This window comes from Osmerus mordax, chromosome 10, assembly GCF_038355195.1.
Source record: "Osmerus mordax isolate fOsmMor3 chromosome 10, fOsmMor3.pri, whole genome shotgun sequence".
Lineage (NCBI taxonomy): Eukaryota > Metazoa > Chordata > Actinopteri > Osmeriformes > Osmeridae > Osmerus > Osmerus mordax.
In genome coordinates, this window is record NC_090059.1 from 15,065,714 (window position 1) to 15,092,234 (window position 26,521).

Sequence of the window (26,521 nt, forward strand, 5' to 3'; positions counted from 1 at the left end):
GAACATTCTAACTGGATCCTGAACGGTGACTCAGAAGGCTGGGTTTTCAGACAGTTCTTCACAGACGTTCGTGTGAAGTCGTACGGATGGCTCTCTTCTGAAACATGCCTTCCAGTGAGGATCCCACCAGCCTGAGTGTACTGGATGGGGATCGTACCGTACATACAGAAAATATGTCTTGAGAATGTCTAAATGTCCAAACAGCCACCTGTCAATGGCATTCTTTAATGGCCCCCAAAATACAACGACAAAAATGTATTGTGGAGCAGTTTTAGAGTCTTACGTAATACCCTGAGGATGACCCTAGCAGACCCTAGCAGAACAAAATTGGGAGCCTATCTTTTACATTCCCCAGTGATAATCCCAGGACTTCACTGCTAACATTCTGGTGGTGGCATCCAAAGATCTTTCAAAATGTCCTCTCGTAATTGTCCTTTAGATCAGGTCCTGTATGGACAAACAGTGACATGTATAATGTATCCCAACAATCACTGAATTCCTAAATGTTGTGTTCTAGTGGTAGGTGGACCAGACAGAGGTATGCTGTGGAACGCCTTTGGATCGTTTCCTATCTTTAGGAACCGCCAGAGCTCAAAGGAACTTATGTTCCTCAGTTAATGGTTCTCCAATTACCTCACTATAATTTTTGCTGTGACCATAATAAACCCTATTGTGAATGTTCTCTGAAGTCTCAAAATAAACGTATTAACTTAGTGTTCTGAGGATGTGTTCAGGCCTGCACAACAGAGGTAACCTGTGGGCCATATCACCCTGGTTTGTTGGGTCATAACGACGTCTGAGACTATAGCATCTCTTTCAGGAGTTCCATTTGTTGTGCGTGTGTGGAGAGAGAGAGAGAGAGAGAGAGAGAGAGAGAGAGAGAGAGAGAGAGAGAGAGAGAGAGAGAGAGAGAGAGAGAGAGAGAGAGAGAGAGAGAGAGAGAGAGAGAGAGAGAGAGAGCGCGATAATGAATGTAGGTGTTTCTATAAGGGCGAGCAGCCTGTGTGTTTGGAGCAGAATGTGTACAGGACACACAGAGGACCCCTGCTGTGTTGGTTTCTACGGTGACCCGACAGAGGCAGGAACCAGGTCTGGCTCTTTCTCAGGCCTGATCAGCGTATTACCACAAAAGAGGACATGTGTTCAGTCCCCTAGCCTCCCCGCCCCTCCCACCCAATCCGACCAGCGTGGCCGGACACAGGCAGCCAATAAAACCAGGATTAGGAGGGCGTCTACACACACACTGGGCTGTAGCGAAAGAGTTTCTGAACACGCCCAATCCCACCCTCCCCTCACACACTTCTTTTCTTTCATTACTTCTTTCTGTCTCTTTCCATCACTCTCTCTTTGTTTATTCCATTCGCACCCATTTTCTCTCCTTCCTCTGCCTCTTTCTTTCAGACCCTGTTGCCCTCTAAGCTCTTGACACAATGGGGTTTCCAGAAATTACTCATTTTGCCGAGGCAGTTCACCATATTTTCAATGGCCTGCCCGCCTCCCCTTCTCATACTTGCCTTACTCTGTGTCTTGCCCTGTTATGATAATGAAATGTGCTCCATCACAATGACAATGCACTGTGTAGTGTGTGTGTGAATCTGTGTGTTTGTTTGTGTGTGTGTACATCAAGCCTTTATAGCCTTCATACTGATTATACTATGTTTTGGGATTGCTTGTTTGCATTGCTAGTTTCATTCCAAAAACAATGACATGTCTAGTCTCAAATGCGTCCCATCTGCTAAGGAAACACATGATGTGTGCTGCTACATTAACGCCGGTGGGAATAGTGCCAGTCCAGGGCTCTGGGTGGCTGAGAGACTGCTGCCTCATCCCACTGCTCCGGCCCGTCTCACTAACGGGTCCTGGAAATGGGAGGGTTTGGATAATATCGTCTCCTTTGTCAGGACTTTGTAAGCTGGGGACAATGAGGACAAGAACTCCCCCAAACAAACCTTTTTCATTAGAGCAGCAAACACTTCATCCCTCAGCTATGTAGGGTCCTACTGGTGTGTGACTGCAGACCACTGTCCCACAGGGAAGAGCCTAACCCTCTGTGGTCTTCAGCCGGACACTGAGCCGGCCTAATTAAAGGGCACTTAAGCCCCACAATGAGCGTTGGTGCAGGTCTGTGGGGGTGGAGGTCGCTGAGTGGAGGGGTAGTATTCATGGCACTCGTAAATAAGGAGGGTCCAGGACAGAGGGAGAGAGAGAGAGAGAGAGAGAGAGAGAGAGAGAGAGAGAGAGAGAGGGACAGAGGGAGAGGGACAGAGGGAGAGGAGAGGGTTACGTGCCAGAGACTTTGTTCACACAAGATGAAGAGTCAACAGCCACCCCCTCAGCCTCCCCCTCAGCCTCCCCCTCAGCCTCCCACTCAGCCTCCCCCTCAGCCTCCCCCTCAGCCACCCACTCAGCCTCCCCCTCAGCTTCCCCCTCAGCCACCCACTCAGCCTCCCCCTCAGCCTCCCCCTCAGCCTCCCCCTCAGCCTCCCCTTCAGCCTCCCCCTCAGCCTCCCCCTCAGCCTCCCCCTCAGCCTCCCCTTCAGCCTCCCCCTCAGCCTCCCCCCCTAATAACCAGCTACTTCGGAGGGCCCTGCTAACACAATGCCCTCCCACTCCCCTCCTCTCGCTCTCAATCACCGTTGGGACAATAAGGGAGCCCCTCAATGCCCCCTCGACTCCCTCCCCCCCCTCTCGCCCAATCCCCCAGTCCCCCCCAAACAGACACTTCTTTTATTGAAATTCTTTGGTGTTCTAATCCCCAGCTTCCTCCAGGGGCAATAATGGACTCCCTGCTACAGCCTTTTCCAGCCAGGCCATCACTCGCCTCAGCCTGCCGGGGTCAGGGGCACCACCGCTCTGGTCAGCAGCACCACTGCTCTGGTCAGCAGCACCGCCGCTCTGGTCAGCAGCACCACTGCTCTGGTCAGCAGCACAGACGCTCTGGTCAGGGGCACCACCGCTCTGGTCAGAGGCACAGACGCTCTGGTCAGAGGCACCACCGCTCTGGTCAGCAGCACAGACGCTCTGGTCAGAGGCACCACCGCTCTGGTCAGGGGCACCACCGCTCTGGTCAGAGGCACCACCGCTCTGGTCAGAGGCACAGACGCTCTGGTCAGCGACACAGACGCTCTGGTCAGCGGCACCACCGCTCTAGTCAGAGGCACCACCGCTCTGGTCAGAGGCACAGACGCTCTGGTCAGCGGCACCACCGCTCTGGTCAGAGGCACCACCGCTCTGGTCAGAGGCACAGACGCTCTGGTCAGCGACACAGATGTGGCTCACTGCCACCTCAGCACCGTTTGCCTTTGAACATAGAATTGAAACTCAAGTGAAACTTCAAACTGTACGTATGTTTGTTTGTTACTTCAAACCCTACCAAACCCCATGTAAACCAATATCCCTTGTATGTGGTTTAAGGTTACAAACAATAGTGAAATACTGAAACGGTAATTCCCCTGGATATTGTGATGTGTCCTGTCGTGATGTGAGTGTTGATCATTGGAAAGGCTCGCATTTGTACCATTGATGTGAATGAATCAAAGGACAATGCATTTTAACTACAATATCTAAACCTTTGACACAAATGTAACCTTACCAAGAGGCTTTCATTGCAGGTGTACATTAATACTGTCTGCAGATTCCCTGAGGGTTGGGACCAGTAGGGGAATGTGTATAGGGTGACATCTACTGGTTAGACAGGGTTCTCGACACTAACTCTATGGAAGAGACTGGATTGTGTTATTTCAGAGTAAAATGACAGCATTTTGCATGACATAACATTCGCTATCTTGACCCTTACCTCATTCTTACGTTTATGAATTATACTAGTGTACTATACAGCAAGTACCATAACTTTAATAATTAAAGGTACAATAGTTAAGGTTTTTTAGTAATTTCAGTATTTATTTTTGCGACTCCTCCAATCACTGATCATCTGCAGTCCTTTGGCGTTCGGCAGTGTGGCACACAACATTGTTTTTACTCGAATGTTTAATAGTGCAATGTATTGCTAAGGAACAAGAGGCTCATGTGACAAAATGCCCCAAAGCAAGAGAGAGACAATGGTGCGAGAGCAGAGTAAAAGCTTGAAAAGTATGGTGTCATTAAAAGCTTTTATTACAGCACGAGTCCTATTAACAGAATCATGTTACGTTTGAAAGATAGAAGCAAGGGGCCTCAGGGCATCACAGCAACTGTGTTGAAATGTAGAATATGAACAACAATGTGATAATAGTGAAGAGAAGTATGCAAGATATTGAAGCTTCAGTTCTATCATTGTCATATACAAAGATGGGAACTTGAGTAGAGTTTTCTGGTATCAGTACTTTACTTTTCACAATTTATTTTTCTGACAACTTTTCACTTTCACTCCTCAATTTTTTACACAAATATCTGTACTTTCTACTTCTTACATTTTCAAACCAGGCTCGTTAGTTTTAATCTTTATTTGGTGGCATGAACAATGGAGCAAGGCAGAAGGCAACAAGAAGAATGGCTAACACACTGGATGAGGGAGTTAGCGATGTCGACCTGACTGAGAATAGACATTCCTGATCACCCATGGTCATGTGTGAGGGAGATGTTTGAAATTGTTGGTGTCAAAAAGGATTCCTGGTGAATGCGCTACTGTCACTACCTGCACTAGGTACCACCCATTTCACATGATGTGAGGTCCAGTTACCAGCGTAACACTAAAACATGTTGTAGTAATGGCAACCTTTTACTTAAGTAGGCTATATGTCAGAGCCCATACTTCTTTACTTTAACTTGAGTGAAAAAGTGTAGTCAGCACTTCAACTTTTACCAGTCTTTGTAAACAGTATCTGTACAGAGTATCTGTACTTCTACTTGAGTGAAGGATGTGTGTACTTTTGCCATCTCTGCACTGTTGTTAGACTGTCATTACACTGAGGTCACACTGTTATTGTGTTATTACACTGTGATTTCACTGTTGTAACACTATTATGTTGTTATTACACATTTGTTACATTGTTCTTACATTGTTATTATGTTGTTATTACACTGTTGTAATAATTCATATTATTATATGGCCATATTTATCCAAGTTCATACTGAGGTAATGGAGATATCCCACAGAATAATCTATATGAGTTTGTTTCAGAAATATTCACTGTGAGAATGCTGTCGTAACTATGACTTATGTAGTGGTGTGCATAATTGTTTAAAGATTGTTTAAAATATGATATCATTTTATTGTATCCTACTGTCTACCAAAAACTGTGTAATACTGTCTATTCAGTATTACACACAGAGATATTTAGTTTTTGTTTCAAGAGCCAGCTATGATCTCAGAGCTCATTGTTTTGTGTTGTCATGTGAGGATAGATCTAGGTTTACATTGCTAACAGTGCTGTAGCACCCAAGGCAACTACCATGAGAGAATGGCTTGTCAGATGGCCAAAGCTGTTAAATACCACTCACCACAGTGGTACCCTGAGTCTGTGGGTGTCAGGTAACCGTGGAGATGTATGAAACTGAGCTGGCCCTCTCTGCCTGAGGGAAGAGAGGGGCCTGAATTTGTGTTTGGACTTATCATGTGATCTAGAACATGACACTCTTGATGTTCTTTGATTTTGAATCTTCAGAATCAACCTTGTCAGTCATCTTCGCAGCCTAGAGCAGAAGCTTCACTTTCCCTTTGCCCAGAGGAGTCAAGGGCCTCCTTTTGTGAAATAACATCAAATGATCGGAGTGTGATGTCACACCTCTCTGGAGCAAAGTAGTTCACAAAGTTGTTTGGTCTAACGTTACTTGAAAATGTAATTTGTGGTATTTAAATATCCCAGGTTTGCATTCATAATGGTTACGTAATTTAAAGGAAATTAAATCTGGCAAAACGTAATTCCAGCACAATTCACATTTGTGCTACTCTTCTTTTAGCTAACACTTCCTTTTCGTAAAATATCTCTTCTCAAATATAAAGTAGCGTTCATTACTCAAGTTCAGTTATGTTTGACACTTCTATTTACTTGTGTAGCGCCATAGATCCTCCTCATGCCCTCTTCAACTCTCCTCCCTCCCTTGCTATGACGTTTTAAGGGGGCGTTTCATCGAGTTTCAACGCATTGAACTCGGATTCGCCAAGGATACCCATGTGAGTGCATACGACCAATCAGAGGTAAAGACGATGAATAAAAAAATCTTCTGAAATGTGGGGGTCTGAAAATGATGACGTTTTTGTCATGAACTGTGCTGTGTTGTCACCAGCTGTTCGCAAGGCGAACGAAAAGTCGATTGGAGTGGAATAGCGTTATTTGAATGCTTGTCTTCTAAACAGACGAATTTGGTAAGTATTTCATGGGTGACGAAGAGCAGTTATCTAAATTAATGAATGTTATGAAAGTAGCTATCTGCTAGACTAGACGATTGCATCGATACAAGGAAAACAGTGATAACGGACTAGTGTAGCTAGAGAAGGTCAGAGTTGAAGCCTTCCTAGAATGTAAGTCTTAATGTATTTACCAGCCTATTTATTGACTCAATCGTGCATCATCAAAACATGCATGATATCTGTTTGATTCATAGCTAACAATTGTTATATCGAAAACTAGCCTACTTCATATCTTATTTTCACTTTGCCATGGTAACTTGGTCGTGACTCTCCATATTGCTTTTGGAGTGTAATTTTATGCAGGCCTACATATTGTAATCAAACAATCGAACATTTTATACCGCCAAACTCTTTACCGCATGCTTACTGCAGTGTCTGTGCCATTTTTTACGTATGTAAGATCACACATTGCAGCATGACTTGTTCAGTAGAATGAAACACTTAAAAGTATTCCGCGTGACTTTCTATAATTACTAATTGTACGTTGCTTTGGTCTGCTATATTATCAAAATGTAAATGATATGTGAAACGTCCCTTCTTGTCTATAAAAACTGGAAAAGTATTTGAAGTTTCTTTGATAGACTGCATTATATTGAGTTGACCCTGTCTTCACACCCCACCTTTTATGTCCAACGTTATTAGAACAGGAATTCTCATTGGCCAGAGCTCCGGTGGAGAGGCGGGGCAAGTTGGCATCATGAATGTGGGCACAGCACACAGCGAGGTGAACCCCAACACACGGGTGATGAACAGCAGGGGCATCTGGCTCTCCTACATCTTGGGCATCGGCTTGCTGCACGTCATCCTGCTCAGCATCCCCTTCGCTAGCGTGCCCATGGTGTGGACGCTCACCAACCTCTTACACAACCTGGTGAGTGGCCCCCTACTAGCCCAAACCCTCCCAGACACCCATGCAACAGCACTGACCCACCGGCCACACCAGAAGGTGGAGACATCGCCTGGTCAGTATGACAGTAGTAGACTGTTCTACATAGAATGAGGACAAAGTATTGAGTGAATGACTTTGGCAGATGGGAAACAGTGTCTTTCTTCACATCCTCTTATTGTTGAATAGACGACATGAGACATTAATAGCATGCTGAATTGTGCAAGATTCAACCCTTTTAATGGTGACTGTACGGTGCATTGCAAGTCCAGCATCTACTGACGTCGGAGAATAGAACAAGATTGTCTTACAGGCCATCCTCTACCAGACCACGCCATCCAGACTCTGTTCCAAGCGTAGCCTTGAGTGTAGCCTCACGTATCTGGTGGGAGTCAGGTGGCTGAGCAGTTAAGGAATCGGGCTCGTAATCAGAAGGTTGCCAGTTCAATTCCCGGCTGTGCCAAATGACGTTGTGTCCTTGGGCAAGGCATTTCACCCTACATGCCTCGGGGGGAATGTCCCTGTACTTACTGTAAGTCGCTCTGGATAAGAGCGTCTGCTAAATGACTACATGTAAATGTATCTGGCTGTGTGTGGATGTGTTTGTTTGCAGTGCATGTACCTCCTGCTGCACACCGTGAAAGGAACCCCGTTTGAGACCCCGGATCAGGGCAAAGCTCGTCTCCTCACTCACTGGGAGCAGATGGACTATGGAATGCAGTTCACAGCCTCGCGCAAGTTCCTCACCATCATCCCTATCGTCCTGTGAGTATCTGAGACTTTGAAAGCTCGTACATTGTCTTTTAATTTCCACAGGGGGAGCGGATACATAAAGAATTGCCAAGTTGGGACTGTTGCCAAATGCAACCTTCCTTCCTCTCTGCCTTGGAGAAATCACTGATCTCTCTTGACTGTCTTGTTGACAGCCAAGGCAAGACAACCATGTTTTTCCCTCATTAGGTTGAATATGACATTAGCTCGCAGACGGAAGGAAGGGGGGTTGGCGACGATTCAAAAAGGAAGTGACATCACTAGCTTTGTGTTTGGGCAAGATGGTGGTGTATGAACAAGATGCAATGGTTCCCCTTTCCGATGCTGACGCTCGTGCTGATGGAATTATAACATGGTTAACCCTCATTATGGCAATTATTTTCTGTTGTTATTGACTCCTGTGTTGGCTTCTCTTCCTGCTGCTAGCATGTATGTCGCCTGGGCTCCTGTGGTGAGGGATGGTAGGAGAGGTTTATATTTAGAACCACCTACAACTGATGTTTTGTTACTCGGTCTATGAACTATAATGGATTTGTTGACATCAGACATAAAGTGACATCATAAACATTTTGCATCACCGTTTACAGATGAGCTGAAGCCCATTTCATGATTAGTTAGCATTCCCAGTCTTCATGTTATGACATTTCCACTCCTGCTACATTTGAGATTTTGTAATCAAGCTTGCATCATAGCAACGGTTCAGTGTCACTCTGATTCTCTCTCTCTAACCCTCCCTCTCCTTTTCCTTCTCTCTCTCTCTAACCCTCCCTCTCCTTTTCCTTCTGTCTTTCTCCCTCCCCTTCCAGATACATCCTCACCAGCTTCTACACCAAATACGACCGGGTCCACTTCGTGGTCAACACCGTGTCCCTCCTCACCGTGCTCATCCCCAAGCTCCCTCAGCTTCACGGCGTCCGCATCTTCGGCATCAATAAGTATTAACGCGGCGCAGAAGGACGTCCTGTTCCTCCCGAGTCCCCCTGCAGACTAGCACCACACAGAGCGCCACGCCCCTGCTTTGGCTTTGAGCCTGTTTGGGTCTTGCTGCTCGGGGTCTCCAGGCTGCTAAGCAGGCCTCCAGATGAAGACCACCGGGGATAGAGGGATAGCATATACAGGAAACAGACAGAATACACTCTGGACAATTGCTGGGCTGGCTTCCCACAATGTAGCTCCCCAAGCACACGTTGCCATGGCGGTGTGATTGTACTTCTTCGTTCTCCTGGGACATTGAAAAAGAAGCTTCCAGAAATAAGAAGAGTGATGATTTGTTTCGTTTTTTTTGTTTTGTTTTTTTGGGGGGGTGGGGGGGGGCACACACTAGAACTCTGATCAACCCAGTAGAGGAGAGAATAAGAGAGCTATTTAGTCAGAATTTAAGATGGCGCTAACACATTTAAACTAACATAGTCAATCTTCTGTTGCGTCTTCCCCCAGCTGGGGCTGGGCTGGCCCTGTCTTCCTGCCTCGGCCAGGTCAGATGAAAGCAGACACACAGTAGCCAGCCAGACGGACAGCCTTTGAGTCACAGTGCAGCAGTGAGGCTGAACAGGCCGCAGAGCTTATGTTGTATTGTATATTTAGCTCCAACCATTCGACGTCTAAGCATGGGAAGTTATAAGAATGCTTGTTTTATATGACCGCTTCCATATTTGGGTCTCCTTGTCCCATATTTTGTGCCAGAGCAAACTTCCTGTTCTAAGCCAAGGCAGTAATCTAGTGAGTAGGCATGCTCAGTTCCTTAAAGCTTATTCCATCAGCAGCTCTCAGTTACTATATTTGCATTTCAGTTTGTTTCCCTAAGGCTAGTGATGCATAGATAGTGTTAAGCAGCCTGTTGAATAACCATATTTTAGAGTATTAGCAAATAATGCATTAGTATGGGCTTCACGAATACCTAGTTTATCATTTCAGGTTGAAATCAAGTATTTGAAAGATCTACCGCTTTATCAGTCACTGGGTGAACATACAGTATAAGTCAGGTTTTGAACAGAAAGTCCAACTTGTCACAAAGAACACTTGCTTTTCACCAGGGGGGCCTGCTTACCACAGTGCGTTTTAGCCATCATTACTCAAGACAGGAAACCTAAAAGTGATGGTGGGTTTGTGTCTGTTTGTGTCACACAAAGCTTTTCGTAGCGCTGTCAGAATTGTTAGCTTCAAAGGTAAATAGAAGTTTGTGTTAGGGTGGAGCAGTAGGCACGCTGCGAATGCTTTCGACACAGCCTACCTTGAGTAGAAAAAAGAAGAATGAATACTTCATGTAAAAGGTTAAAAGAAAACAATGTTTCTCAAGCCTTAGAAAGCCTTTAATAATTGGTTTAAATTACCAATTATTTACAACCTTAACATGTGAATGATGTATTATAAGTGAGAAAGTAAGTCCATTGTCCAGTTGTAATGTAGGCAGTGCTGTACAGTACCAAGGTGGAACTCACCTGGGTGAACCTGAGAAATAAGACTCTTAGAGTGTTTGATTTTAGGGGAAAAATGAACTTGATAAACTAAAGGGCCATTTCAGTCTCCAGCATCTTGCATGTTTTGAAGGAATATGTACCTTTTGTACATAGCTTTTGAGAAGTAACTAAATAAAGGATAAAAAATAGTTTCATTGTGGTATCAAAGAAAAGCTACAATGTCACGTTTACTACATAAATAAGTAGTAACAAAGGAAAAACTGTATTTTCTCCTGAGTGAGTTTATATTCATGTTGCCACAGAACATGCCCTGGCAAGTAGTGGGTGTAGTAAGCCTTTGTTTACATCAAGGTTCATGTGATAGACCTAAAACTGATTCCAAAACAGCTTCAATCTATCTAAGCTGGTTCCATCTGAACTCAACTTTAGCAGACAACATCAACAGTTATACTTTTTGTGTTGGAAGTATAGTGTACAGTGTAGTGAACACAGTTTGGGAATACTTTGAACTTGACAGTTTCTAGAAGTCTTGGTGAAAAAGCTACAGCACAGCTATCTGCAAGTTGATAGTGTCATTAAAGGGTGTAACTGGTCCTTTTGGTAATCTCCTGAATCAGACTGATCTATGAGGCGTTAACAGCATTCACTTTTTCAATCTGCCACTATCAGTATTAGGCTAAAGTACAATATGTACATGTTTAAGATCTTGTTTAAACCTATATTCTTATAGCACTTCTCAAACTTATATATTCAACATTAAATGTTTGTTTCAAATACAGTACCACAGGGTACTTTCATTATGTAGGCTAGTTTCAGTTGCTGCAATGTGAAATATGACTTGATTCCTTTACATATTAACCAGCCTTACAGGAAAACAAGAGGATCTTTGATCTCAGAGGCCCTCGTGTGATCTTCCACCCTGGCTCGACACCCAACGAGCCCTACACATCTATGTGCTATAATCTTCTCTTTATTTTGGCATCATAACCTGAAACCAACTGGCGTTTGAAGGCATGTTACCCAAAGCCTGCTTGTTAAACATTGATTGGGTGAGAGTGGCGTTGATGAGAGCGAGGTATCACGTATCCTCATTCACTCAGGGGTACTAAACAAACAGAGCTGCCATGTTGATCAGGGTGCATTAGAGCAGGGGCTACTCTTCACCGAAGGGCAGTGCACTTTTGTGAAGGGTAGCTGTCTTGTACGTTACTATACATGTGATGCATATGATTGGACCTTTTGCTCAACTAGATTTGAGAACAGTGTTGTTTAATTGCATTTGAATGATTTACAGTAAAGTATATGGTACTGACCTACAAATGTAAGGGTCTTATAATTTACTTGTATAATTACTTATTCCACTTACTCATTACATACATTGGTGTAGTGTCATGGAAAACAATTAGAAATCGATTGGGAAAGGTAGAATAAAATGCACTTTCAGCTTGTACTAGAATGTATGCTGTAATTCATCATAAGTAAATTCATGTTAATACAGTAACTCATTTAACTTGTTCATTACACATTATTTAGGAACCTTGCTTAGGGGCAGTAGGTTAGGAATCTGAATGTGATCAGGGAGTTATGCTTCATAACCAGATGTCTCTCAACCACCTTTATCTGCAATGATTTTCACTGCTTTCATCAAGTGCTATATTACCAATACATGAAATAATCCTGTATGGTGTGGTCCTTGTTAGTATCTCAGAAGTGTAATAATTAAAAATGATATAATAACAATAATTTAAGTATATCACCTATCATAACATAGACGTGTTTGTGCGCCCATGTGGTGGCAGTAAAAAGAAGAGTAAGGATTGCAGAGTAAATTTTGTCCGTGGCTCATCACGGCCATTTTTCCAGATTCATAAAGATGTTTGAGCTCTCTCCAGCAGAGGGCAGCAGATGCACACCATTGACACTAATCTGAAGTGACGTTTAGGTCCTATAAATAGAAGTTGCCCCTGGGCAAGGATTAATAGTCTCTCTTTCCCTTTCAAGCATCTTTTCTTTTTTGCTTTGCGAGGTGGTTCGTCTGGACTTGTCCAGCACACTCATCATGAATCCTAATTTAAACAACATTTAATGCATATGGAAATATTCTGTATTTAAAGTATCTTCAGTTCAGTGAAAGATTAGCACACAAGTGTGTTTCAGGAAAATAGATGGGTAATGTTGCCCAATTTGCATAACTCTTAATCATGTTTGTGTTTTTGCATTTTATCCTCCGATTCTTGACACGAAGGCATTCTAACTCAAACAGGGCTGACTGAATGAGTCACGAGCACTCAGCATCATGTTTTCACTTTAACGTTTAAAACATTCAGAGAAAACAAACCGTTCTCGATGGTGGGCATACATCTTGCATTACAAAGGAGAACACATAGAGCTTGGATTACTGAGTGAAATGAAATCCCTAACTAACCCCACGTTCTGTTGGTTTGTTCATGCGAGAATAGACCTCACTGGCCAGAAACATGCCCCTGGGTTCTGTCTACTAAAAACGGTCTGTATGTTCTCATTCCCTTTCTCAAACTCCCTATTTCTAACTTTCCCTAGCTTCCTGTTTCAAACTCCCTCTTTCTAACTCGCTCTTTCTAACTCCCTCTTTCTAACCTCTCTCCTGCCTTTTAACCCTCTGAACAGACAGTCTCCCTGTAACTGTCTGTTATGTAAGACGGCTGGGACAGGATGTAGCCATGATGTAACTTGACAGACGCGGCATCCTTCCTGTCAGTCCCAGCATAACCTTCTCCCTCCCTCCCTCACCCCCTCCCTCACCCCCTCCCTCTCTCTCTCCCTCCCTCACCCCCTCCCTCACCTCCCTCCCTGCCTCCCTCCTTCCCTCCCCCCCTCCCTCTCTCTCTCCCTCCCTCCCTCCCTCACCTCCCCCCTCCCTCCCTCCCTCACCCCCTCCCTCTCTCCCTCCCTCACCTCCCCCGTCCCTCCCTCCCTCACATGTCTGTGCCCACTCGACCCAGTTCCAGGACCCCCTGCTTCCTCTCATATGTTTTCCCACTGTCCCACCGAGGAGGCCCTTACAGCCTCCTGTTCTCCCTGACTCCCCCCTGTGGAGCCCCCTGGTTATAAGCTCCTTATGTCCCAGCAAGCATATTCCCTAGACTGGTGCTCTGAATTCTATCCAACTTAAGAAGCTTTTGTCTTTTCTCTCTCATTCTCTCTCTTCTTCCCCCATTTATCTCCCTCCCTCCCATCTCTCTCTCCCTCCTCTCTCTCTTTCTCTATCTCTCATTTCTCTCCAGACCTCTCAATTTGATGTGTTTTACCATGCCAGACAAGAGGGCTGGAACTGGTCTCTCCCTCTGTCTTGTGGCAGGTAACTCTAAACCCCACAGAGGTTTTGAAGGGAACTCCTTGTCCTCCTCTGAGAGATCCACACACATCTCTCCCGTTTCTCCTCCTCCCCTTCCAATCAGTCTTCCCCTCATCAGTCCACCTCCTCCCTGTCTACCTCCTCAAACTCTTTCTCCCCCTTGGCCCCTGGCTCACTCTCCAGCCAGTGTTTTCTACAGTTGTCCACACCCTTCCTCCCTCCTCTCTCTGTCCCAGCAGCAGTGTAGGTTGCACGTTTCCTATGTGTATGATAAGGGTGGGGGGTGGGGAGTTGGAGCCAGGGCCCCTCTCTCCTCCTTCCCCTCCCTTGTCCTCACCTGACCTGCCAGAGTGGAAGGGAGGACATGCAGGCGGGAGGGAGAAGCTTACGTACTCGTACATACGCAGAGGTCGCCGAGTACATCAGACTGGGTGGATGTGGATGTGTAGAGGGAGAGAGACAGAGAGAGAGACAGAGAGAGAAGCAGAGAGAGAGACAGAGAGAGAAGCAGAGAGAGAGACAGAGAGAGAGAGAGAGAGAGACAGAGAGAGAAGCAGAGAGAGAGACAGAGAGAGAGAGACAGAGAGAGAGAGACAGAGAGAGAGACAGAGAGAGAGACAGAGAGAGACAGAGAGAGAGAGACAGAGAGAGAAGCAGGAAGGAGAAGGACATGACAGTGGAGAGAGGGAGGGAGGGAAGGAAGGAGGGACGGAGGAAGGAAGGAGGGGAGGGAGGGATAGTGAGGGAGAGTAGAAAAAGGGGATGTGGGTGGGGTATTAGAAGGGGGGGCTGTTTGTTTACTAGCAACACTGGGGGGGAAAGAAAGAAAGAGAAGGAAAGAGAGGGTTAAGTCTCCCATGGCCAGATTTGCATTCCCCTCTTCCGTCATCATGGGAAACCATACACACACACACACACACACACACACACACACACACACACACACACACACACACACACATCCACGGGAAGTGAGTGGCATGCATGGGTTTGCAAATGTTGTTGTCACTTCAGAAGAGATGTTTACGCCATTAGCCTGCAAAAAAAGGACAGATAAAGATCAGAGGAAAGCTGTGCTGGGAATTCAATCCATGTCATAACAGTGTAGCGTGGTGATAATTGCTACAGCGTCGTGTTTTTGTGTGTTTGTTTGCGAGTGTATGTAATAGAGGCTGTCAGTGTAGGCTTAGTGTTTGAAAGAGGGAAAAAAGCATTTGAGGGGGAGGAGTGTGTATGTGTGTCGGTATGAGAGGAACGAGCTAGAAAAGTATGTGTGCACTCATGTCAGGCGTATACTTGAATTGACAGCACAGCTGGCATCGGCGTCAGCTTTCCGAGGAGTGGAAAATTCCCGCTACCTCTCAACATGGGGAGAAGGAAAGAAAGAAGGAGAGAGGGAAGAGATGGAGGGGGGTGGCTGAGGGGGCAGGGCTAGGGTTCGAAGAGCAGGGGAGAGATTGGTTGGCGGGAAAGCTGCCTTTGTGAGATCACAGCCTACACAACAGCTCCCTCCCACACAGAGAGAGAGAAAGGGGGGGGGGGGGTGCTCCACGCTCCACATCAGCAGGGCTGAACATATCAATAAGGAGACGCAGACATTCTGTGCCATTATGTTCAGTCAGATGACTCACCCACAGAGTCACAACAGCATTTGAAATTGTGGATAATATGTTTTGTGGTTACATGGGAATAAAGTGATCTTGAAAATATGTATGAATACAACATAACATAGTTTGGATGGAGATGCACTCCCGCACACACACATGGATATCTCAAAAAGGTACAACCCGAAATACTTGGACCACTCATTTTATACTTTTCCCGTGTATATTTTTGAGACTTCTTGCTGAAATTGTTCAGTCAGTCTACCACCAGGGGGTGATACACCATCAGGCTAACCATTTCCCTACTGGAATGACCTTGTAACCAAGCCCCGATTAGCCTGTGACCCCCATGTCTCAGCAGTGAAACCTTACTCTCCCGCCAAAACTACTGTAACACAAATTACTTTCTACTGCAAAAGGATGGGTTTCAACAAAGTATAAACTTTTCCTTTTGCCTCATGCGTTCAGAAACGTCAAATTTCCTCCATGTTGAAATGTAGCAAACATATTAACTGGCAGGCATCCAATGATATGTGTCAGCCAGTCAATTAGTAAAGTGGAGGAAATACTGGGCGACAAGTGCTGACTGTCAAAAGTTCCACCCAGACCATTAGTGATGTGCAATGATAGTTTTTCTCATAATTTTCTGCCATTACTGCTGCGAGTGCGTTCCATTTATGTGGCTGTCGGCAACAATAAACACTCCTCGTAAAATAAAAGCATTAAAATGCATAAATCTGAGAGGAGCTGTGTTATTGCATTGGAACAACCCTGGCATGGTGGGCGACACCAGATATACCTTCCCATGATACACTGCAGCCAGAAGGAGCACTTCATCCGTCTGTTGATGGACTGTGTGTCTTTCAGAGAAGCCTGCGTGGAAGGTTTAGGGGACTCTGAGGAGGTGTGTGTGCGGGGGGGCAGGGGGGGGTTGAGTGTGTGTGTGTGGGCGGGGGGTTGAGAGTGTGTGTGTGTGTGGACGGGGGGTTGAGTGTGTGTGTGTGTGTGTGTGGACAGGGGGTTGAGTGTGTGTGTGTGTGTGGACGGGGGGGCGGCAGGGGGGGGTTGAGTGTGTGTGTGTGTGGGGGGCGGGGGGTTGAGTGTGTGTGTGGGGGGGGCGGGGGGGCGGCAGGGGGGGGTTGAGTGTGTGTGTGGGGGGACGGGGGGCGGCAGGGGACGGGGGGGTTGAGTGTGTGTGTGGGGGCGGGGGGGGGCAGGGGGGGTTGAGTGTGTGTGTGGGGGCGGGGGGGGGCAGGGGGGGGGGGGGTTGAGTGTGTGTGTGGGGGCGGGGGGGGGGGCAGGGGGGGGTTGAGTGTGTGACACAGATGAATTTCCAGGGAAAGTGTTTACCTTCTCTGTGTGTTTTTCTCTGGAAGATGGTGAGTTCCCTTAGGTGGAAAGGAATACTATTCAGCTGTCAGACGGGTCGAGGCGAGAGAAGCCCAGTGAAAGCAACCCCGCTCTCTCTCTGGCAAGTTCCCAGAGTCCTCTCCGTTGCTCTCTTCTACTAATGGATGACTCCCTGAACAAGCCAGACAGCACAGGAGACAAAGGCTCTACGATTAGATTAGTACCATTGGATTATTTCACTACTCTTCGACCAATGAAATAAATGAGCTTTCACAAGTCATGAGCAGTCTGACTACCACGCCCCATCACTGCTCTGCAGACCTAAACATCATCAGTAACATGAGGTCACATCAGACATGTTCCTTCATCACACAGCCACGAGGAGGCTGGGACACTTTATCAACAGCAGACGTATTCTCTACGCACGCCCAACATCTGCTCATGAACGCAAACGATATAAAGGTTCATATCAATTCAGAAAAGATTCCGAAAACTCATTGTGATTCATTGCTGTTGCTTTTGTTGTCTTGGATCCGTTTATACTGAGTGAAATTGATGAGGACTGCACGGGCAATAAACGTATGATTTATTACAATAGCACAAAGCCAGTCAAGAGAACAGGCTCAAGCAGCGAAGGGACAGGCATAGGAGATGGAGAAAGTAATAAACGACCAGGGAAGCAGAGGGATGTAAATTTAGTCACATATTTATTACATAAATATATAGTAAAATAGACCAGCGACAATTACCATAAAAATATCTTCCTTTAAAATCCTGACCATAAAACAAAGATTTGAAAATCACACATTGACATTTACAAACACGCTGATTGTCTGGACCTGTCGTAAGCATCCCACCACACAGACCCGACATCACACCACCCACTGGAACTCTGGCGGGGGACAGGGAAGGGGGCGGGGCAGAGGAAAGGGGCGGGGCAGAGGACAGGAAGGAGGATGGAGGCGAGGGTCCGAGGGGGAGAAGGGGCTGAGCTGTTTAGGGGGAGGGGTGGGTGGTTGTGATGAAGGTGGGGGTGGTGTGAGAGGAAATCACAGTAGATTTTCAGAGGTGTTGTGTTTGTGTGAGACGATACGTGGGATTTCCTCTCCAGCCAGACTGCACATCTTTTACCTGTGTTTGTGTTTGTCCCGGGGTTCCCTAGGAAGGGATCCTGAATACTGTTTAGTTGCTTGTGACTGTAACGCAACAGTGACTGCAACCGAGAGAGAGAGAGAGAGAGAGAGACAGAGAGAGAGAGAGAAAGAGAGAGAGAGAGAGAGAAAGAGAGAGAAAGAGAGAGAGAAAGAGAGAGAAAGAGAGAGAGAGAAAGAGGGAGCAAAAGAGCGAAAGAAAGAGAGACAGAGAGAGAAAGAGAGAGAGGTGCAGTGTGATGCCATAGCTAGTGATGCATGGCCTGTGTTCTGTGTTCTCCAACCCACCAACAGTGACTGCCCTGTCTGCATGGTGTCTCTCTTACACTGCCATGACACATGTCCAGATTACAACCAGCGAGGGGGTCCCCTGGATGTCCCCCTCCTTTGGCTCGGCCTACTCTGCTATCCTTTGGCTGGTCCCTCTCTCCAGAAAACCTTGACTCTAATTGTCATCTTCCAGTCCAGAGGCTTCGTCCAGTCTGCTCGGTCCTGTCCAGCTCTGTGCTGTCACTCGGGACCAGCTCCTCTGTGTTCAAAGACAGGTACTGGAATTAGCAAACACCTCCATGGTCAGCTGCAACCCCGCCAGTTGACCCCTGACTTGACCCTGCGAGAGGTCATGACCCCTGAGTGTCTGCGAAGCACCCGCCCTCAAACTCCCAGCAGCCTCGGCAATCACAGTGAAGCTAGGAACTCAGATAGAAGAGTTACAAAAGTATTCAAAAAAAGTAGTAGTATTAGTTGTAAGTTGTGAGAGTGGCTAACAGTGTTAATTCGTTTGCATGTTTCTTTTGCAATGTCTTTTTATTGAAAGATTTACACGTACTGCTGGTTCGAAGGTTTCAAAGTCTGTTTCGCATTTTAACCACACTGAGTGGTAGGCCAAGAGACCAGTTGAATAAAGTCCTTGAGAGAAAAACAGGACGCAAGACAGTAAAACATATCCCCGTAAAAATCAAACATCAAGACTTGACAGAAAACTGACCAGAGAAAGAACTCCCACAGAAAGAGGGATGCAATCAACCTGTCCCCGCTGGTCTCAGAGTACTATACAAAAACCCAGGGCTCTGGAAAAGGTATTGAGATGTGTCCTTCTGAGTCAAGTCGGCCTATGAGGCCTGTCTTTCTGAATACAGAACAGTGGATTGCAAACGTTCAGGTGATAGACTGTTACACAGACTGCAAACACACACACAGACGCACACATATACACCAGCAAAGCCTGGAGAGGATGATTATGGCCCAGGGTTTCCAGACACGGTGCGAGAGGCAGCCTAACGACTTGGACCCATGTGAGACCTGTCGGCTGCATGCCAGGGTCACATGGCCGCAGGGCTGAGGTCCTGGATGCTCTGGTGAAAAACATGGGCCTGATTCCGGGTCAGAAACCTGTCGATGTTTGATACCACAGCTAGAACCGAACACTAGCTGTGCAGAGTAATCCACTAGGGCTGTATGTATGAGCAGGGACGATGAGGGCTTGGAGGGGGTGTGTCAGAGAAATGCCATGGATCGACAGGAGATGGAGAGACAGAGGGTTGGAGTGGAGGGGAGCACCCTTTGAGGCCCTACTCTACTTCCAATCCTGAGCAGCTCCCTGAGCAGCGCCCACCGACTCAAACCCGTTTTCAACATGAGAAACGTTGCATATCTAGTCATACATATAGATTTAACAAGAGTATAATATTTATCCCTCTAGAATAGATCTAATCATCAAAAATATTTCCCAAAGGTCTAATCTCTACTTCACTATTAGATGTTCTAATTTGTTTACATTCCTTGCTGTCTAGGCATAGCATCTCTTCGCCATTTTACAAAAATATTTCCATATTATCGGAACTGACACAGTACACAAGCAGCAAATCAACTTGCAATAACCACCTGTCTGACTCACTGGTGCTCTAGGCTCTACCTGCAAGTGATAATCCACTGGCAAAACTTGGCCTAAAAGTCACTGATTCAGAGTGTCAGGCTACAATCTCATTGGCTAGTTCCCCTTTCACTCCACACGCATCATCATCATTATCATCATCACCTGATCTGGGAACAATCTGAGGGCCGCTTGAGTGAACATTTTGAGCAACAGACCACTCCAGTCACCACTTAACAGTCAAATTACACAGGGAGCCACACAAAAGTCTTGCATTACACCGATGCACACTAAGCCACATCCTCTGTTCTTACCCAATCACCACGCACAAAGGGAACACTTTTGTTTCAAGCTCAACACATATCTCCACACTCGCTTTCGTTTGTCTCCTGTCTCCGTCAGCACAGCCTTAGCTGAGGGTGATGGTTGATATTCTGTCAACATGAAGTCATGACGTCACTTTCAGCAAACCTGGAAATGGAGGGATACTGCTAGACCCCCTTCAGTTCTCCCCACGGTCCAGCCCACCAACTCCATTTCATAGAAGGTAAAAGCACAACATCCACATGAAACATCACGCTCGCTCCCTATATTAAAACACTGGACTACATTACCACAGAGAAGCGGTACAAAATGCAATCAGAGAAAGGCCGCCATTTTAAAAAGCTGCAAAGCCTTGTGTGCCAAAACTAGGCAACCAGTATCTAACACTACCAGCAGTCTGGTTTCCATTTGCAGGCTGAAAGTCCTCCCAGTCTGCTTTAAAGCATTCCCCCTGCTTGCGTTTCAGTGCTCTGTGAGTTACAGCCCCCCAAAATCATTCTCAAAGCCCCCCATCCTAACCCTTTCTACCCAAGCCTATTGAACACATAATGGCTACATTCTTCAAGGGAAATAATGGTAGTCTATGACAAGGCCTCGGTCTCCGAGGCTCGAGTCTTCAGATCAGCCTCAAAGGGTGCTTCCAGGGCAGGGGCAGGGGAGTTTCCGACCAGTTTGATATCAACATGGCAAGCATTTACTTCAGACACACACACGCACCTACACACACATATAGTATACACATAAACACAAATGTTAGCGTGCACATCCAGAAGTGCCAAAGCCAAAGCTGAGCTACACCAAACGTCCAATGAACCACCAAGACAGTAAGTACACCAAAATAGAGGTCGGTGGACACAGGACGTAAAAAGCGTTTCCCCCGGGCCTGGAGGCATGCTGGGTGGCAGCCATGCAAGTGCACCCGTAGACAACTGTGAGGAGGAGGGTGGTGGGCACTTATGCTGTAAGGGGACAAACGCACAGACCAGAATATCAAACAGCTACACAGTCTGCGACACGAGGCATTTCTTTTTTCTGCACATTCTTTTCTTCTTTTTTTTGTGTTTTTTTTTTTAACACTGTTTGAGTCCATGTGAAGGGGAAGGTGTGAGGAGGAGAACATGGTTCGTTTATGTTGGATTCTAGAATAAAACGAGCCGTTTCTGAACATGTTCCGGGGTGTCAAGCACAAAACAGCACGGGAATGAAAAATAATAGAAAGATAACGCAGAAAGACAAAATGTACTCAGTAGCACATTCCAACCAGAGGACAAAAAAAGATGAGTTAACAATGGTGGTCCATCTAATGTTTATCATCATTTATTAGAAAATGTTTGTTTTTATTTAAAAATGTTTTAGTTACCTGAGAGAATCCTTCAACAGCTGTCTTACTCAGTCACAATAACAGGTGTGTGGGTGTGTGTGTCCAATGTGTGTGTGTGTGTGTGTGTGCGTGTGTGTGTGTGTGTAGAGTGGATCACTTTGGGTCTGTGTGCCAGTCAACTCTCACAGATAGGTGCATGTAAAACCAGCCATTCAAATTCATATTCTCTCACAGTAAGTCATCTAATGGGTTCTGACAAGACCAGTAAGACTAGCACCACCTGCTCACATATTGCACTTCATTCAAAACTCAAACGTTTGCAGAAAAGAATAAAACAAAAACATGGCCGCTGCTCAACGGCTACACCGATATAATAGTTCATCGAATTCAAAGTAACATCTCCAATCTTTAAAAGGTTTTTGGACGTTATTCTGTGCAATCATTCTACGGAACTGCAGCCTGCCGTCATGAACCCCAGGGGCCTTTCCAGAGAGGCTGGGTCGGAGCAGACTAGTGCATTACCGCCGGGCTCTCTGAGTGGGCTTAAGCTTTCAGTCTCTGCAGGGTTACTAGGTCTGGTCATTGATTGTTCATTAGTGCAGTGGCTTATGCCAGTGAGCAGCCCTGGGTGTAGTCTGTGGGTGTCAGCCATGCGTCCTCTGAGGAGAGGTGAAAGGTCACCCTGCCATTGCACACATCACTGACACCACTCTCGCCACGCTACGTCCTCCCCACTGGCCATTGAGCGGGATGACGTCTGCCTTTACATTCACATGGCCGCTAGATTATATTTTTAATGGCTCGAGAATGCGAGCGTTGTCGTAAACCGTCTTTCTAAAGGAACAATACCGGTCTTGTCAGAACTTTTTCTTTGAGGGAGCCTGGTTCCTGTTAGGGAGAAATCCACCAAGCCATGAGAGTGCTGGACCAAGCAGGGTCACACAACGTAATACACACATGCACACACACACAAACATAAAGCTATACCCACCCACACCCTTCCCAGACACACACAACGCTTTCAGAGCCGTTTACAAAAGCACATGAGTTAACTCATCCTCTATGACATCCTCGGAGCCTCTCCAACTCCTCTGAAATGCCTGTCAGCCTGGTCTAGCTCATGAGGCCGGCTCGCGGCAGACAGACTGAGCACAGACCAGTAGCCCCACCAGTAGGTAGTGTCTCTGCTCCCAAACCTAATAGGGTCCACAGATGTCCAAGCGGGGCAACCATCTTTACGTTGAAGAGACCAGGTCAGGGTGGGGCTGATTTGAACATAAGCCTGACTAGGGGTAGGGCTCAATGTAAAAGTGAGCTGACATTTTTAGAGGGGGTTGGAGGGGAATTGCATAGACATCCTGCTACTTGTGTCTTTATAAACTCTACATTTGGCATAGGGGACCAAGAAAAACAAACAACAACAAGATAAAAGCCCATCACAGACAAGCTGCTCCACATGTCAAGCTGAACTACAACCCCAATTCCCAAAAAGTTGGGACGTTGTGTAAAATAAAAATAAAAACAGATTACAAATGTCATAAACCCATTATGTTATTTACAATAGAACATATAAAACATGTCAAATGTTTAAACTGATGAAATGTACCATTTTAAGGAAAAGAATAAGGTAAAGTTGGGAAAAGGCCATGTTCACCACTGTGTAGCATCCCCTCCTCTTTTAACAACAGTCTGTATCTGTCTGGGAACTGAGGAGACCAGTTGCTGGAGTTGTGGGAGAGGAATGTTGTCCCTTTCCTGTCTGATACAGGATTCTTGCTGCTCAACGGCCCTGGGTCTTTGTCATATTTTTCGTTTCATGATCCACCAAATGTTTTTTACTGTTGAAAGATCTGGACTGCAGGCAGACCAGTTCAGCACCCGGATTCTTCTATTACGAAGCCATGCAGTTGTAACAGATGCAGGATGTGGTTTAACATTGTCTTCCTAAAATATGCAAGGCCTTCCCTGAAAAAAATGTTGCCTGGATGCAAAAAAAAATATTATACCCCCCCAAAAAATATTTCAGTTTGTGTTGGTTGTAAATTCCTCTTGATAAAAGGGACGGGAGAAGGGACACATACATAGGCAGAGCAGTTGGCTTGACAACACAAACTATAGGTGATGTGAAAAAGAAGTGAAAGTATCATCTATGTTACACTGCACGGACGGTCACAAGTGAGTGTGACTGGTCTTCCCCCCCTCTCCTTTAAGCAGTTTAGGCATCATAAACAACCAGACCAAAAAAACAACAACACTGAGATTTAAAAATAAAAGAAAACAGCTTTATCTCCAAGCATTATAACTTTGTTCAGGAGTCTTTAAAACATTTCATTTCATGGGTTCATTATCATTTCCTCATCATATATCTTTTTTTCTCAATTAAAACTGGACTCAGAAGGTAAAGCAGCATTTTAACCCCTACTGTCACACACACATAGCCAGTCTGCTCACGAGAACAAAGGACGTCACTATTGCAAGATTTTTTTTGTGTGTGTCATTTACATCGGTTATTTCTTTTTTTTAAGAAGGATGGAGCACTATACCCACATGGATGGAAGGCCTCCTCTTCCCTCCACTGTGAACGTAGGGAGGTCCTCCTTATTGGGGGAGCTTGATGGGGGTTATTGGAGGGCGTGACTGAGAATTCCTTCCCATGATGCATTGTGGAAGTAAGAGGACAGACCGTACGATGCATCACTGTCTATTCCCCTCTTCCAAGTTCATCACGGCGCCTCAAGGATCGACAACATTCCCTCTTCGGGCCCACGCCAACAATGGTGAGGAGGAACCATGGCATGACTCTTTAAGAGTCTCTCGCTCTCTCTCCTTCTCGCTCATTCATCCATCTTGTTCACTCTCTCCCACAGATGCTGCTTGGCCGCTCACATTCGGTCGGTGGCACTGCTGCGTAAGGGGGCGGCTGGGCTGGCTACGACCTGCCTTGTCTCACAAGGGAGCGGCCTGGACTGGGTTTGGTGTCAGGACCTCTTGCCTGGAGGACGGGTGTGTGTGTGTGTGGGGGGGGGGGGCAGGTGTAGGGGGGCCAGGTGAGGAGGGTCTGTGGTCAGGACAGGGCTAGGCCCTTCTGCTGGAGAGTCCTGGCTGGAAAACCTGCTGTGTGAAATCGCACAGGGGCCAAAGCTGCTGGGAGGATGTGTGTGGCCACAAGCTGACCCGTTGCATCCTAGGACATGTCCCGTAGCCAAGAGTGGCCTCGGTGGAGGAGGAAGGTTGTTGGTTTAATACTGACAATGTGACAGGGCTCAGAGCCCACCTGGCCCGGTATGCCTCTGTTAGACAGGGCGGGTCAACAGGTCTCCTTGAGAGTGTGCATGCCTCAGTTATGAACGTAGAAGGAGGAGTGCAGGGGTGGGGCAGGGGTTTTAATGTGAGGGTGGTAGTGTGTGTGTGTGTGGGGGGGGGTGCTTGGATGGGGGTGAGGTTCTGGAACCAATGCAGTAGTGCAAAAACTCCCACCGCAAGCCAGTCATGGTCAGTGAGGTGAGGTTGAGGGGTTCTTCCATGACAGAGCAAGGCAAGCTGGGGTGAGAATGAGGTCGAAGAACTCCTCCTTTACCAGAGCACTCTGAGGTCGAGGCTGAACTACCATCACAATGCACATGCAATGCACATGTTTGTATTGTATGTGTGTATATGTGTGTGTATGGAGGCTGTGGGCAGCTGCCCTGTGTCCAGAGAGGTGAGGTAGACCCTGTCGGACAGGGACAGTGGCGGTGCCCCCAGCCTGGGCTGTGCCCACTTTGAGGTAAATGATCTTCCATATTGGCCTTGCCCGCTCTCAGTTATGGCCTGTGTACGGAAGCCCGGAGGGGCCACACTGAGCTGAGTCCAGTCGGAGACGACTCAGAAGAGCCCTGCAGGTTAGGGCTTAAGCACCGCAGTGCATACAGTAAAATGAGGCATTTTAGTTTTCTGAGGTGAGGCTGTTTGTACAAGTGTGTGTGTGTATCTCTGTGTGTGTGTATGTGTGTATGTGTGTGGGTGCGCTTGCTATGGTAATGTCAGCTTCCCTGCCTTGCACCTTGCAATTCAAGCCCTCCAACAGGACAGGGCGTGGGAGCTGACTGGGGTCCTATTCCTTCTCTAGGCACTCAATCTAGCAGCTATTAAATCTGCCTTTCTCTTTTTCTCTCACTCCCCCCCCCCCCTCCGCCCTTCCCTCTTTCTCTTCAGCCTTACCCTGAGTGAAATCCTGTTAGCATCCCTCCCTTTTACTTCACCGCAGTGACTTTCCTTGGAGAGAAAGGGCTCAATTGTCATTCATGAGAGGGGCTACTGCTGGCACAAGAAGCAGGAGCAATGACAAGGCAGGTCTACCGGTGTGTGTGTGCGTGTGGTATGTGTGTGTGTGTCACAGGAGCCGGTCCAATGACAGAACTGAAGGTAGATACAGAGCCATAGCCTTTTACAACGTAGACACGTATTCATACATTGGAGTAGCCTTTTTTAAATATAGCACCGGAGAGTGAAACGAACATGCTCACTGCTCCAATCAGAGAAAGAAATGGCTCAGTTGTGAGTTAGGAGTTGATACTAGGTCTGGCAGCTTTTCTCCAGTCTGGTCATTAAATGGTGAGATGCTTTTAGCACATCCACCTGTAAGACAGACCACTGTTTGAGTTTGTACTTGGTGACTGTTTCTTCTGAATGATTGTTTGACATTAATTCAGAGACGAGCCGTGAAACAGATTGACCAATTGAGGATCTGGCTGCTGCTATTCCAAACAGGTAGAACAACGTGAAGACCACCATGTAGTGGCAGTGCAACACAGAGAGAGGGGTACCTCTCACCCTGTGTGTGTATGAGTTGAGGAATTAAATAAGCGAGTAATTGAGAGTGTGTGTTTGTGTGTGTGTGTCTTGGCAAATGTCTGCAACTCTCACTGGATAAGATATCGTGCTCAGACAGAAGGGCCCCCAAACGGATTCGAAAAGCAGGTGCTCATGGGGGGAGGAGGAGGAGGGGTTTAAAAACGCAATCCTGATTGGTTGGGCTCCTGCTGCTGGTGTGTTGTGGCCATATCGTTTTTAACCCCAGAGAAGTCGGTCGGAGAAACAGGAGTCCCGCAAAGACGCCCCTCCCCCCTCCTTTTCATGACTTTGTTTTTGTTTCGTCCTCC

At 46.5% G+C, this 26,521-nt stretch overlaps 2 protein-coding genes across 2 annotated transcripts; both read left to right on the forward strand.

Annotated features, from left to right (window-relative positions):
• Positions 1-2,105: 2,105 nt before the first annotated feature.
• Positions 2,106-3,306, forward strand: LOC136950035 (mucin-1-like). Its single transcript, XM_067244122.1, has 3 exons — positions 2,106-2,121; positions 2,361-2,584; positions 2,806-3,306. Exons 1-3 carry the CDS (start codon positions 2,106-2,108, stop codon positions 3,304-3,306), a joined length of 741 nt encoding a protein of 246 aa, XP_067100223.1.
• Positions 3,307-6,202: 2,896 nt separating this feature from the next.
• ormdl3 (ORMDL sphingolipid biosynthesis regulator 3) lies at positions 6,203-9,298 on the forward strand. The gene is made up of 4 exons (XM_067245402.1): positions 6,203-6,304; positions 6,992-7,220; positions 7,849-8,000; positions 8,813-9,298. Exons 2-4 carry the CDS (start codon positions 7,047-7,049, stop codon positions 8,946-8,948), a joined length of 462 nt encoding a protein of 153 aa, XP_067101503.1. The 5' UTR covers positions 6,203-6,304; positions 6,992-7,046; the 3' UTR covers positions 8,949-9,298.
• The last annotated feature ends 17,223 nt before the right edge of the window (positions 9,299-26,521 follow it).

Coding starts and splice junctions, on each gene's coding strand:
- LOC136950035 (XM_067244122.1), top strand. Junction 2,585..2,805: donor ATAACCAGCTACTTCGGAGG/GCCCTGCTAACA, acceptor AGCCTTTTCCAG/CCAGGCCATCACTCGCCTCA.
- ormdl3 (XM_067245402.1), top strand. CDS start 7,047: ATGAATGTGGGCACAGCACACAGCGAGGTGAACCCCAACACACGGGTG. Junction 7,221..7,848: donor CCAACCTCTTACACAACCTG/GTGAGTGGCCCC, acceptor GTTTGTTTGCAG/TGCATGTACCTCCTGCTGCA. Junction 8,001..8,812: donor ACCATCATCCCTATCGTCCT/GTGAGTATCTGA, acceptor CTCCCCTTCCAG/ATACATCCTCACCAGCTTCT.